This window comes from Nomascus leucogenys, chromosome 3, assembly GCF_006542625.1.
Source record: "Nomascus leucogenys isolate Asia chromosome 3, Asia_NLE_v1, whole genome shotgun sequence".
Lineage (NCBI taxonomy): Eukaryota > Metazoa > Chordata > Mammalia > Primates > Hylobatidae > Nomascus > Nomascus leucogenys.
Genome location: NC_044383.1, coordinates 41,580,434 through 41,594,110, shown reverse-complemented (window position 1 = coordinate 41,594,110; position 13,677 = coordinate 41,580,434). Strand labels below are relative to the sequence as shown.

The 13,677-nt window shown below is 38.6% G+C and overlaps 1 protein-coding gene across 3 annotated transcripts in view; it reads left to right on the top strand.

The window, feature by feature from the left end:
- The window catches only part of BTAF1 (B-TFIID TATA-box binding protein associated factor 1), a 107,861-nt gene that overhangs the window by 83,916 nt on the left and 10,268 nt on the right, over positions 1–13,677 (top strand). For all 3 annotated transcript variants that reach the window (XM_030809266.1, XM_003255219.4, XM_030809267.1), the window contains 8 exons: positions 367–488; positions 579–746; positions 2,594–2,671; positions 3,117–3,246; positions 5,715–5,856; positions 5,946–6,076; positions 8,371–8,496; positions 10,827–10,979. In XM_030809266.1, the coding sequence (XP_030665126.1) occupies positions 367–488; positions 579–746; positions 2,594–2,671; positions 3,117–3,246; positions 5,715–5,856; positions 5,946–6,076; positions 8,371–8,496; positions 10,827–10,979 (1,050 nt within the window). The remainder of the gene's footprint in view (positions 1–366; positions 489–578; positions 747–2,593; positions 2,672–3,116; positions 3,247–5,714; positions 5,857–5,945; positions 6,077–8,370; positions 8,497–10,826; positions 10,980–13,677) is intronic.

The following is a 13,677-nucleotide window of genomic DNA, read 5'->3' as shown; positions in this document are numbered from 1 at the left end:
ATGTGCACCACTATGGCCAGCTATTTTTTTATTATTTTTATTTTATTTATTTATTTTTTTTTTTGGTAGAGGCAGGGTTCTCATTTTGTTGCCCACGCTGGCCTTGAACTCCTGGCTTCAAGTGATCCTCCCACCTCGGCCCCGCAAAGTGCTGGGATTAGAGATGTGAGCCACCATACCTGGCCTTAAAGCATTTTGTAAAATCGATTTAGTAAAATCTTGTGTTTAGTGTCTTATACCCATTTATTTCTCTTTTGCATATAGAAATATTTTTGTTTTGTTCAAACATTTTTTTATAAGAGAATGTTTTTATAAGAAAAAATAAATTTATGATGTATTCACATTTATGATTTTTCTCTCTAACAGGATGGTGTGAACTGGTTAGCATTTCTTAATAAGTATAAACTTCATGGAATTCTGTGTGATGACATGGGTTTAGGAAAAACTTTACAGTCCATCTGCATTCTAGCAGGAGATCATTGTCATAGGTAATTTAAGATGTTATTTTAAAATAAGGTTTCCAGATTTGGAGGAATGTAAACAAGCTGGTTAATTTATTGTGTTTTGTTATTGTAAAGGGCCCAGGAATATGCAAGATCAAAATTAGCAGAATGTATGCCACTTCCTTCCTTAGTGGTTTGTCCGCCAACATTAACAGGCCATTGGGTGGATGAAGTAGGTAAATTTTGCTCTAGAGAATATCTCAATCCATTGCATTACACTGGACCTCCCACTGAAAGAATAAGGTAAGAGGTGTATGACAGTAACAAAATATTTCATCTTTTGTCGTAATTAAGATAAGGAACAATAACATTTATTAAAAGTGAATTCTAATTAGCTCTTTTGGTTGTATGACATAGAAACTTCACCTATGAAAAGTGAGTGTACTTTGGGAAGATATAATCAGTGAGGCTCATCAAAATTGAGGAATTTAAACCATTGTACAATAAATTGAGCTTTCCTAGAGCTGGGGAACTATCAGGAACCAAAGCCATTTTGTATGCCCCTTTTGGGAGTCTGTGACCATAGCATCTTTTTGGTGCTTCTGTTTTATTCTCATTTTCTACCCACTTTCCTGAGAGCTCTCCTTTGAGCCATGTGCAGGGGAACATGCCTGTAGTCCTAACTGTTCAGGAGGCTGAGGCAGGAGGATCACTTTAGCCCAGGAGTTCAAGGCCAGCCTGGGCAACATAGTGAGTTCCCCTCTCTTAAATAAAAAAGAGTTCCCCTTTGCTTTGTTCCCTTTCCTTCCCTCTCCCCAGAAGTACTTTTGGTCCACTATGGCTGCTTTAGCTGCCGCTGCAGTCATGGCTGCACTAAATTTTAGCATTGTTTATCAGCTTTACCCCTTCCCTATTAACTAATACATCTCTTATGTTCCTAACTGTAAATTTTTTCAAGTGGAAGCTCATTGATTTCAGCTCATTGGATAGTCATAGTTGCAGATTAGTCCGTAGATTTGCTGAACTCTGGTGTTAATAATAGCAAATATTATTAAATAATGTTGTTATTAAAATTTTTAGTTTTTATCTTGAGCACTTATTGGCCAGGCACTATTCTAAGCAGTTTTTCTTTTATGTAAAATTGTGTATTATGTATAGAAGGAGCAGGATTGAAAAAAAAACTAAACAAAAAATTGTGTGTTATGTATTCTCACAGTCACTTTATGAGGTAGGAATACTGTTGTTCCAGTTTGCAAGTAAGGAGTCTAAGGCGTGGGGTCTGGGTCCAAGGCCACTCAGCTAATTAAGTGGACAGAGTGAGGATTTGAATACAGTCAGCTCAAAAACTTGCACTCTTGAGCAGTTTACTATAGTGCCTCTTTGATAGAATTCGTTCATTTGTAAGTGATAGAAACTCAACTCAGTTCTCAATTTCAATATTCGTTCTCAATATTCAATTCTGTTAGCTTAAGCAAACAGAAAATTCATTAATTCACTAACTTGAGAATTTCAGGGGTAGATTGTTGCTTCAGGCCCATCTAGATTACTCTCATTCACCCTTCCTCCCCTTACATAACTTATTGTTACTATTGGGCTTCAGTCTACAGTTGGTAGATAAGATGACAATGGGCAGTCTCTGGCCCATACTGTCTTAGCTTGGCAACTATAGTAAACAGATCTTCCCTCTCTCTCATGAATATATCAGTACTGGAGATGACTGACTGGCCTTGTTTGGGTCATGCTCCCAAAACAACCTTTGTGGTTAGGGGATTAAATATTGTGAATAGCTTAACCTGGTTCAAATGCTTCATTTCCTTGGTGATTATGGGGGCACATGATTGGTAGTTCCCCACATCACCTAAAACAACATGGAGTGATAAAGGAATAGTGCCCCTAAGGAAGAGATGTTGGCAAATAAAGTTGAAATGTCCACCATATTTTCAGTCTGATGTTCATCTCTTTTCTAATCAGATTGAGTAGGGCAACACAGCCAAGTCATTAGAAGAGTAGCTCTTCGGGGTCATGTATATAGAGTAAGCAGAAGGGAATGCTGGGCTTGGTGGGCAGATTGAAAGCACTTTATACAAATGGTAGCTATTAAGAACTTTTCAGGGTTTCTGTCTTCTAATTTTATTCATTTCTAAATAAAGGTTACAGCACCAAGTAAAAAGGCACAATCTAATAGTGGCTTCATATGATGTTGTGAGGAATGACATAGATTTCTTTAGGTAAGAATTAAATTTTTTTTTTTGGAAAATTAATATCAAATTTGAAGACTCTTAATATTTTCCCACTTTAAAGATTCTTCATAAGCCGGGCGTGGTGGCTCACGCTTGTAATCCCAGCACTTTGGGAGGCCGAGGTGGGCGGATCACGAGGTCAGGAGATCGAGACCACGGTGAAACCCCGTCTCTACTAAAAGTACAAAAAAATTAGCCAGGCGTGGTGGCGGCGCCTGTAGTCCCAGCTACTGGGAGAGGCTGAGGCGGGAGAATGGCGGGAACCCGGGAGGCGGAGCTTGCAGTGAGCCGAGATTGCACCACTGCACTCCAGCCTGGGCGACAGAGCGAGACTCCGTCTCAAAAAAAAAAAAAAAAAAAAAAAAAAAAGATTCTTCATATAGCTCCTGACATACAGCAAAAGTTGTAAAATTTCCTATTTATTCTCCCTTAGAAATATTAAATTTAACTACTGCATTCTTGATGAAGGCCATGTCATCAAAAATGGAAAAACAAAGTTGTCAAAAGCAGTAAAACAACTGACTGCTAATTATAGGATTATTCTTTCTGGAACACCAATCCAGGTAATTATTTACTATTCTTTTTTTTAATTTTTTAATTTTTATTTTTTATATTTGCCAGGTGGAGGGTAGGCTTGGTATTTGGCAGTGAATTAAAGAAGATTTTTTATTGTTGTTATAGTAATGATAATTTTCCAGTATATAATTATTGCCTGTTTAATGGTTCATTGGTAAACAAACCAGGTTTTAAAAGTCATTTTTAAAATGTAATTTTAGACTATATAAGTAGAAATCTTGTGTCAAAAGTATGAAAGACATAAAAATCAGACTCTACTCCGCACTGGCCATTCTCCTTCTGTAGTAGTACACTGCAGTCTGATTTAGCATTGAAAAGCTAGAGCTGAGTCAGAGGTGAATCATATAGTAGAAGTGCGAACACCTGAAGTCAGAAGGAAATTGAAGGCAAGCGATTGTAGAAGTTTATTTTATAAAAGGAAGGAGATAGGTATGTATATATCTTTAGATACTTTTGAGAAATTATCTTGTCCTCCAGAAGAATTGGTTGCAAATGTTCACATCTAGCTTGGATAGCAAACTTTGGTAGGAAGACCTTCAGTCATTCTCAGTAGAGAAGTAAACACCACGTGACCTCTAAGATTCCTTCCAACTTTAAAAACTGATGGTTCTTTATGTACTTACCTACTCTCTTTCTTTCTCTTTCTCTCTCTCTCTCCCCCTCCCTGCCCCCTCCCATCCCCTCCCTTCCCCCCTCCCATCCCCTCCCTTCCCCCTCCCATCCCCTCCCTTCCCCCTCCCATCCCCTCCCTTCCCCCTCCCATCCCCTCCCTTCCCCCCTCCCATCCCCTCCCTTCCCCCCTCCCATCCCCTCCCTTCCCCCCTCCCCCTCTGCCCTCCCCTCCCCTCATAGGGCCTCACTCTCACCCAGGCTGGAGTGCAGTGGTGTGATTTCAGCTTGCTGCAACCTCCACCTCCTGGGCTCAAGCAATCTTCCCACCTCAGCCTCCCAAGTAGCTGGGGCCACAGGTGCATGCCACCATGCCCGGCTAAATTTTTTTGGTATTTTTTTGTAGAGACAGGATTCCGCCATGTTGCCCAGGCTGGTCTTGAATTCCTGAGCTCAAGTGATCCACCTGTCTTGGCCTCCCAAAGTGCTGAGGTTACAGGCATGAGCCACTGTGGCTGGCCACTTTTCCTTTTAAATATATTTTTGGTGATGGACTGATTGTTATAAGTATTAGTGTTCTGTTCATTAAGTAAACACTGCAGATTTTAATAACCGCAAGAGATAATTACAAGCCTTTCTAAATTTATCAAAAGTTTAAAAATGTAAGGCTCGGCGCGGTGGCTCATGCCTGTAATCCCAGCACATTGGGAGGTTGAGGCGGGTGGATCACTTGAGGTCAGGAGTTTGAGACCAGCTTGGCCAACGTGGCAAAACCCCATCTCTACTAAAAATACAAAAATTAGCCAGGTGTGGTGGTACACGCCTGTAATCCCAGCTACTCAGGAGGCTAAGGCAAAAGAATCACTTGAACCGGTGAGGTGGAGGTTGCAGTGAGCCATGATTGTGCCACTGCATTGCAGCCTGGGTGACAGAGTGAGACTCCGTCCCGCCCCCCCCCAAAAAAAAAAACACGTTTAAAAATATAATTAAAAGGGAAAAAAGGCTCTTTAGGCTGAATTATCAAGAGTTATTGTGCTTCAATTTGAAGTTATATGGAAACAACATAGTAATTTAAAGTACGTATTGCTTTTACTTGGTTCAGACATCAAAAGAAGTTTTTTGGTTTTTAGTTGTTTGCTTTTTAAAGGCCCTTTGTTTTCCTCTTCCTTATAAAAGCCATGGTGGCCCAGAATCAGGGGGCAGAGGCCCTGAGTAGGATAAGAAGGGTGTCCAAATGAGAGGATAGCCACTGAGCAGGGTGAGGAGGGATTCTTAAAGGGGAAGGTGGGTAAAAGGGTACCTTAGGACCCACACCTATCAGGAAAGCATCTGAAATGAAAAAGTGCTGGTTTCTTTTTCTTTTTTTCCATGAAACTTTGATGATAGAATTGAAAAGAATCTGTGTCTTTTCATTGTGACCCATAAATACTGAGTGGGCTTGACTTATAACCAAATTCTAATAGGTTTTTGTTGTTGTTGATGTTGAAATAGTGATATTGGCCACATTCCTTAAATCTTGCTGTTGAGTGTCAAAATAATCAGAAAGTTATCTTTCTGCTCTTCTATTTACTACTTCATAAATGCCAACAGTAAATAAACACTGTGGACCAAGGCTTATTCTAGGGAAGGAGACTTGAGGATTTCCCCCAGATAGGATAGAATATTTTCTCCAAGGATACTGACCTGAATTTTACACACTAAAATAAAGACTTACATCATATGCCTAAAAATATAGTGATAATCTCTCATCTATATCATTATAATAATGGGCTTTCATTAATGTTACATTTTTTAGTTGTAAGGAAATTATCCCAGTACAAAAGATAATTGGTGTTCTTGTTTACAGAACAACGTTTTGGAGCTGTGGTCATTATTTGATTTCCTCATGCCAGGATTTTTGGGTACTGAACGCCAGTTTGCTGCTCGATATGGTAAACCCATATTAGCAAGTAGGGATGCTCGAAGCTCCAGTCGAGAGCAAGAAGCAGGTATGAAAGAGATATAATTATAACCCTGTGTAAGTGAATATAATTTATTCTTAACTTTTTTGAAGCCATTTTCTCTTAACTATTAACAGGTGTTCTTGCTATGGATGCGCTGCACCGCCAAGTACTGCCATTTCTTTTGAGAAGAATGAAAGAAGATGTTTTGCAGGATCTTCCACCTAAAATTATTCAAGACTATTATTGTACTCTTAGTCCTCTCCAGGTTAGGAATCTCATGTTTATCATTGTTAGTGGTATGTTTATTAGCAGATCGTTTTGTATGAGCCACAAAACTATTGAGTAAAGGGGCTTAGCCTTTGGCTTTATCAGATGCAGATAAAGCCTAAATGATGTGGATATAAGTTTGAGTGTATGCATTTTGAATATAGCATTAAAACAAAATTCAGTATCATAGTTGCTTTTTAAATTTTTTTTTTTTTAAGAGACAGAGTCTTACTCTGTCACCCAGGCTGGAGTGCAGTAGCACAGTCATGGCTCACTGCAGCCTCGACCTCTGGGTTCAAGTGATTCTCCTGCCTCAGTCCCCCAAGTAGCTGGGACTGCAGGCACATACCACCACGCCCAGCTAATTTTTTAATTTTTGTAGAGACTGGGTCTTGCTATGTTGCCCAGGCTGGTCTCAAACTCCCAGGGTCAAGCAGTCCTCCCACCTTGGCCTTCCAAAGTGCTGGGAGTACAGGTATGAGCCACCGTCCTGGCCTGTAGTTGCTTTCTTATGTGTCTAGTCAATTGAAAAGATTGCAAGGTATTAAATTCCTAAGGAAATAAGCCAATGTTTGTAAAGGCCAAAAATCTGCCTCTGAATGTTGTCATGCTGTCCTCACGACATTATAGGTATTATTAATCCCCATTTTTGCAAATAAATTGACATTCAGAAAAGTTACGTAGCTTGGCTACAGTCATAGAGCTAATACACAATTGTGCAGTGCTAATGGCATGGGTGATTTCTCAGAAATGCATCATTAGGTGATTTTGTCATTGTGCAAACATCATAGAGTGTACTTACACACCTAGAGGGTATAGCCAATTGTTGCGAGGCTACAAACCTGTACCACATGTTAATGTACTGAGTACTGTAGGCAGTTGCAACACAATTGTATTTGTATATATAAGCATAGAAAAGGTATGGTAAAAACACAACATTGTATCTTATAGGATGACCATTTTATATGTAGTCCATTGTTGACCTCAGTGTCCTTGTGCACTGCATGACTATATATCAGAGCTGAGTTTTAAACCTTGGTCAGTGGGACCTCACTCATTCCCTTTTTGAAGTATTATTTCATTACCTAAAAATGTTCAAAATAAATTTTGCCTTCTGCACAGTTCTGATTTTGTACATAAAGACCATTATTAAAGGAATTTATTGTGAGCCTTTCCTTGTACTTTTCTAAGGAACTAAATGGAAACTGTTCCTTGTCTTAGTAAGACATGGCCTCTGGGTTAGAATTTTCTCTTTGAAAATTTTTTTATGTTCTAGGTTTGTATGTGTCAATCTGTCTTACTATTAGGATTTGATTCACTACAGTCAAATGAATAAGAGATATATATACCCAGAAACTTACCTTTTCCCCCTCCATTGTATAGATTGTTAACCTGTTAGCAGGTACTCATCTATTCAACTTGGGCAGGATAAGAAGTTGAGAGTTCTTTGATTTTTCTGTACTATCTGCCTCATCTCTCAGGTCCCTCTTCCTTCATTTGCAAAAATTAATATTTCTTGAATATTTTTGAAGTAATGAAGACTTCTTAAAGTAGGTACAATAAAGAAAAGATGTCGTGAAAAAAATCTGTGGTGATTTACTGGTTGTGGTGCTATAACATAGGCATAAAACACATTTAAGTAATCAATCTAGAGAAAGCGAGCTCCAAAGAGAAGTGGCATTTTGGCTTTGTTTAGCATTCACAGATTTTTTATTGTCTGATTTCTGTCCTTTAGCTCTCTGGATTTTCTTTTCTTTCACATTATTTTAGCTTGTACAAGATAGGAATCCAGACCCCAGCGTAGTACTTTAAAACTTGACATATATTCCCCTTTTAGGCTAGCAGTAACATTCTTGTAAAATTTGGTGTCTTGAAACATACATACAGGGTCTTGATCATGTAACTTCATTTAAGGAAGATTTTTCTCATTTACTTCTAAGAGTTTCTTTTTCTCTAAGACTCAATTTTTCTAAGATTTTCTTTTATTGGTAATGTATTTATTTTCCTGAACAGTAGAAAAATTGAGTCTTGGACTATTTGACTTGTATTTTTCATATTTTAGCAGCCGAACTTAATGTGTTCATACTTGTTTTCTAAATGTAATTTTAAAGGAATTTACCAAGATGGAGTGGATAACCTGTAATACCTATAGTGAATTAGAGATATCACAGTTTGTTTTCATTAATGAGGGCTGATTTAAATTACTGCTGTTATTGGCCTTTGCTGGTTATGTGCTTTGAACAGTTGAAAATAAATATACTTAAAGCTTCTCCCACGGGGGCCATTTTACAGGTTCAGCTCTATGAAGATTTTGCTAAGTCTCGTGCCAAGTGTGATGTCGATGAAACAGTTTCTTCAGCTGCACTTTCTGAAGAAACTGAAAAACCAAAGCTTAAAGCTACAGGCCATGTATTCCAGGTATAGATTACATTCTGCTTTTTTTTTTTTTGAGATGGAATTTCACTCTGTCGTCTAGGCTAGAGTGCAGTGGCATGATCTCGGAACACTGCAGCCTCTGCCTCCTGGGTTCAAGCTATCATGCCACAGACTCCCGAGTAGCTGGGAGTAGAGGTGTGCGCCACCACGCCTGGCTAATTTTTGTATTTCTAGTAGAGATGGAGTTTTGCTATGTTGGCCAAGTTGATCTCAAACTTCTGACCTCAAGTGATCCACCTGTCTTGGCCTCCTAAAGTGCTAGGATTCAGGCATGAGCCACCGCGCCTGGCCCATTCCACTTTTTAAATGTTGAAGAATGATTTTTATATGAGGCACTTTTTATATGGAATAATAAAATACGGATCTATGTATATTTGTTTCAATATTATGTATATATTCATTCTTGAAAATAAGTTAAAATACCTATTTAATATTATCTTATTAGTAAGCATTTTAATATTAAAAGTAAATGTATAAAATGCAATATATGTTTGTATATTACATGAAAAGAAAGGCTTTAGAATAGAGAATCTTTTGCTTTTTTATTCAAAAAATATTAGAACACCTACTACATGGCAGTAGTTTTTCAAAGCTCTGGGGTTACTTAAAACAGCGGATAAAACAGACAGATTCCTTCCCTTGTAGAGATGAAAAATACTTAGGTATATATTATGTGTAAGACAAAGCTGATAATGTGCTTATAGTGTATCAGAGTCCAGGGTAGGTTGTGGTTTCTTAATCGAGGGGCTAGGGACTGCCTCACTGAGAAGGTGACATTTGAACAAAGATCTGAAGGAGGATTAAGGCATGCAGGTGTATGGGGGGACTTGATTCCAGGCAGAGGATACAAAAAGTACAGAAGTCTCAAGTCAGATCATGCTTCATATGCTTGAGAGAATAGCAAAAAGAGGTGGCAAGTGTCACTTTATCTTTCCCTCTTGAATAGTCCACCACAGAAAACCTCCTGCCAATAGATTAAGTACTGTAGCATTTTTAAAGATAGGAGAAGGAAAAGTTAGTTGTGAAGATCTAGTTTTTTGTTTTTTGTTTTTTTTTAAGAGAAGGGGTCATGTTTTGTTGCCCAGGCTGGAGTGGTGGAATCATAGCTTACTGCAACCTCAAACTCCAGGGCTCAAGCGATCCGCAGCCTCAGCTTCCTAAGTAGGTAGGACTACAGGTACACACCACCACACCTGGCTAATTTAAAAAAATTTTTTTTAGTGATAAGGTCTCACCATGTTGCCCAGGCTGGTCTTAAACTTTTGGCCTCAAGTGATCCTCTCTCCTCAGCCTTCTAAGTAGCTGGGATTATAGGTGCAAACCACTGCACCTGGCCTCTCCCACAAGTTTTAATCCTAGTGCTCAGCACTGCCTTGAGCCTTGCCAATGGAGCTTACTAATAAAACAGCTGTGTGCCAAGGCTGAGACCCAAATCTTAAGCCAAGTAAGAGGCAGAAGAGAAAGTGTGGCTGAATCAGAGAAGAGACCGTATAAGGTTCTGTTTCACAAACACAACCACTTGAGACAGTCACCTAGCTCCCCTTCCCTGCTCTCCTCCTCTCATCTACTGAATCAGAATAATGTGTAGAAGGGAGAGAATTTCAGGTTTATAAGGTCAAGAACTTTTTTTTTTTTTTTTTAAAGACCAAGTCTCGCTCTGTCACCCAGGATGGAGTGCAGTGGCGTGATCTTGGCTCACTGCAACCTCCGCCTCCAGGGTTCAAGTAATTTTCCTGCCTCAGCCTCCCGAGTAGCTGGGATTACAGGCACACACCACCATGCCCGGCTAATTTTTGTATTTTTAGTAGAGACAAGGTTTCACCATGTTGGCCAGCTGGTCTTGAATTCCTGACCTCAGGATCCACCCACCTCGGCCTCCCAAAGTGCTGGGATTACAGGGGTGAGGCACCATGCCTGGCCAGAAGTTTTTACACTCACTGAAGTTTGAGCAACTTTTGTGTCCAAAATGATGCCTGGTTCCAGAAGCATCTGTCTGCATTACCAGGTACTTTGGGAAAGGGTTTTAAAGAAAACAACTAAGACGCTCAATTTGCCATGCAAAGCTCATTGGTGGGGGAGACAGACATAAACAGTACAATTTATACGAGTTGTAAATGTCCGTATAGAAACTGCACAAGAACCTCAAATGAGACATTTGAACTGGTTCTTGAAGAATGAGTAGAAGTTTGCTGAGCAAGAAGAGGGAGAAAGGCATTCTAAACAGCATAGGAAATAGCATAGGGAAAGATATAGAGATAAAAATATTTGTGATATGCGAAATTGACTCATATATACTTTTTTTCCTCTTAAAGGCATTACAGTACTTACGTAAACTCTGCAACCATCCAGCATTAGTCTTAACACCTCAACATCCAGAATTCAAGACCACTGCCGAAAAACTGGCAGTTCAGAATTCTTCTCTACATGATATTCAACATGCCCCTAAGCTCTCAGCTTTGAAACAAGTATGTATGTCTTTTAAGTGCTAAATGTGTGTTGCATCCCAGGAATATAAATTCTTGGTAAATTTGCTTTTCTTAAAGATTACTACTGTGTTTACCATTTATTTTTAAATTTGGTTAAATTTTTGATAGAGCTTTTTATAAAAATGTGGTTAAAATATATACAGCACAAAATATGCCATTTTAACCACTGTAAGTGTGTAAATCTGAGGCATTATACTTACAATGTTGTACAACCATCAGCATTATCTTATTGCTAAAATATTTCCACCACCCAAACGGAAACTCTATATTCATCAAGCAATAATTCTTCATTCTCCCTTCCTCTAGCCCCTGGTAATCTGTAATCTACTTTCTCTATGAATTTGCCTGTTCTAAATATTTAAGTGGAATCATAAAATATTTGTCATTTGTGGCTTATTCATTAGTCAGTTTTATGGATATACCACATTTCATTCATCCATTTCTATGTCAGTGGACACTTGGGTTGTTTTCACCTCTTGGCTGTTGTGAATAATGCTGCAGTGAACACTGGCTTACAAGTGTCTATCTGAGTTACTCTTTTTAGTTCTTTTGGCTAGAGACTAAGGAGTGGAATAGGTAGGTCATACAGCATTTCTATATTTAACATTTTCGGGAACTGCCAAACCTTTTTTCACAATGACTACACCATTTTACACTCCCATCAGCAATGTACCAGGGTTCCAGTTTCTTCATATCCTTGCCAACACCTGTTAATTTCTTTTAATTATAGTCATGCTACTAGGTATGAAGTGATAACTCCTTGTGGATTTGATTTGCTGTTCCCTGATGACTAATGATGTTGAGCATCTTTTCATGTGCTTATTGGACATTTCCATATCTTCTTTAGAAAAATGTCTAGTCAAGTTCTTTAGCCATTTTGATTGGCTTATTTCACCTTGTTGAGTTGGGAAAGTTTTGTTTTGTTGTTGCTGTTTGTTTTTTTTTTTTTTTTTTTTTTTTGAGATGGGGTCTCACTGTGTTGCCCAGGCTGGTCTTGAACTTCTAGCCTCAAACGCTTCTCCCACCTGGGCCTGCCAAAGCCCTGGGATTATAGGCATGAGCTACCACACCCTGCTGAGAAGTTCTTTATAATTCTGGATATTAAACCCTTATCAGACATATGATTTGCAGATATTTTCTCCCATTCTATAGGTTATCTTTTTACTTTCTTGATAACGTCTTCCATGGTTTCTGATGAGAAATCAGGTGTTAATCTTATGAAGATCCCTTTTACATGACCATTTGCTTTTTTCTTGCTGCTTTCAAGATTCTGTTTGTCTTTAAACAGTTTATAATGCGTGTCGATGTGGATTTCTTTATTTTACTTGGAGCTGCATACTCTTATCATTTTGCTGATGTCACCTTCTTGGTGTTGCTTTTAAAAATGAATTTTTAAAAATTCTAAAATTTCAAAAGATTAAGAGAAACAATTTCAAACACCAAAATGTTAGCACTAATGCCATTTAGTTCTAACTACCCTTATGAATGAGATTTTATTGTAAAATGTAGACTTTAGTAATTGTTTTAGCTTGTGGTCAGTAGTTATTCTGGCCTAAAGCTCATTGAGAACAACTAGTGAATGAAGATTTTAGATTCCACATAGGTTAGTGTGGAAGATGTTATCTAATAGTGTATCTGGCATATATATCCAAATATGTATCCTTATATCACTAAACGTAAAATGGACTATGACCTTTCACACTGTAAAACTGAAGAATGATTGTTAACTTTAGATACATGGAATGGTTTTCTTGTTTGACCAAACCTTGCTGTAGGTCTTTATATAAAATTTTCAGCCGGGCGCGGTGGCTCAAGCCTGTAATCCCAGCACTTTGGGAGGCCGAGGCGGGCGGATCACGAGGTCAGGAGATCGAGACCACGGTGAAACCCCGTCTCTACTAAAAATACAAAAAAATTAGCCGGGCGTGGTGGCGGGCGCCTGTAGTCCCAGCTACTCGGAGAGGCTGAGGCAGGAGAATGGCGTGAACCCGGGAGGCGGAGCTTGCAGTGAGCCAAGATTGCGCCACTGCACTCCAGCCTGGGCGACAGAGCGAGACTCTGTCTCAAAAAAAAAAAAAAATTTTCATGGTTTTCCTAACATAGCTAGTATATTAGGTAAAGCTGTAAGATATACTTAGTCAAGGAATCCTCTAATTAGATCTATTTTCAAATAAAAATTGAATTTCATCCCTATTTGAATTTTACATAGGTTCTTACAGATTTTTTTTTTTCCCAGCAGTTGCCAATTAAATTGATCTCTTATTTTAGAGTGTGCTTCTTGTCACCCTGACACATCTCGAATTAAGATACTTAGGAAGTCTGCAACTTAAAGAGGCCCAGATTTTTTCTGGCTGTCCTCATGGAAGACTTTTCTAGTGGCCTTCTTATCCATTTTCTTGGTTCTTTTCAGCCAGAGTGAAGGTTCTGTCTCAGGAAGGATAAATTTCTTTTTTAAATCTAAATATGTATATGCTGTGAAGTTAGAGGAGAAGTCCTACTTGCTTTCTAAAAATCTGTTAGTAGAAACATGTTTATCAGCAAGTAGTGCTGGGAGAAGTATCTAATATTGCCAAAGCTAGAAAAATTCCAGGAGGCTATAATGAAGAACTAAAACTGTAGGTGAAATTAATGGAGATAAGCAGAGTCAGTTTTAAAAGAAAACACTTAGGTGTATTTT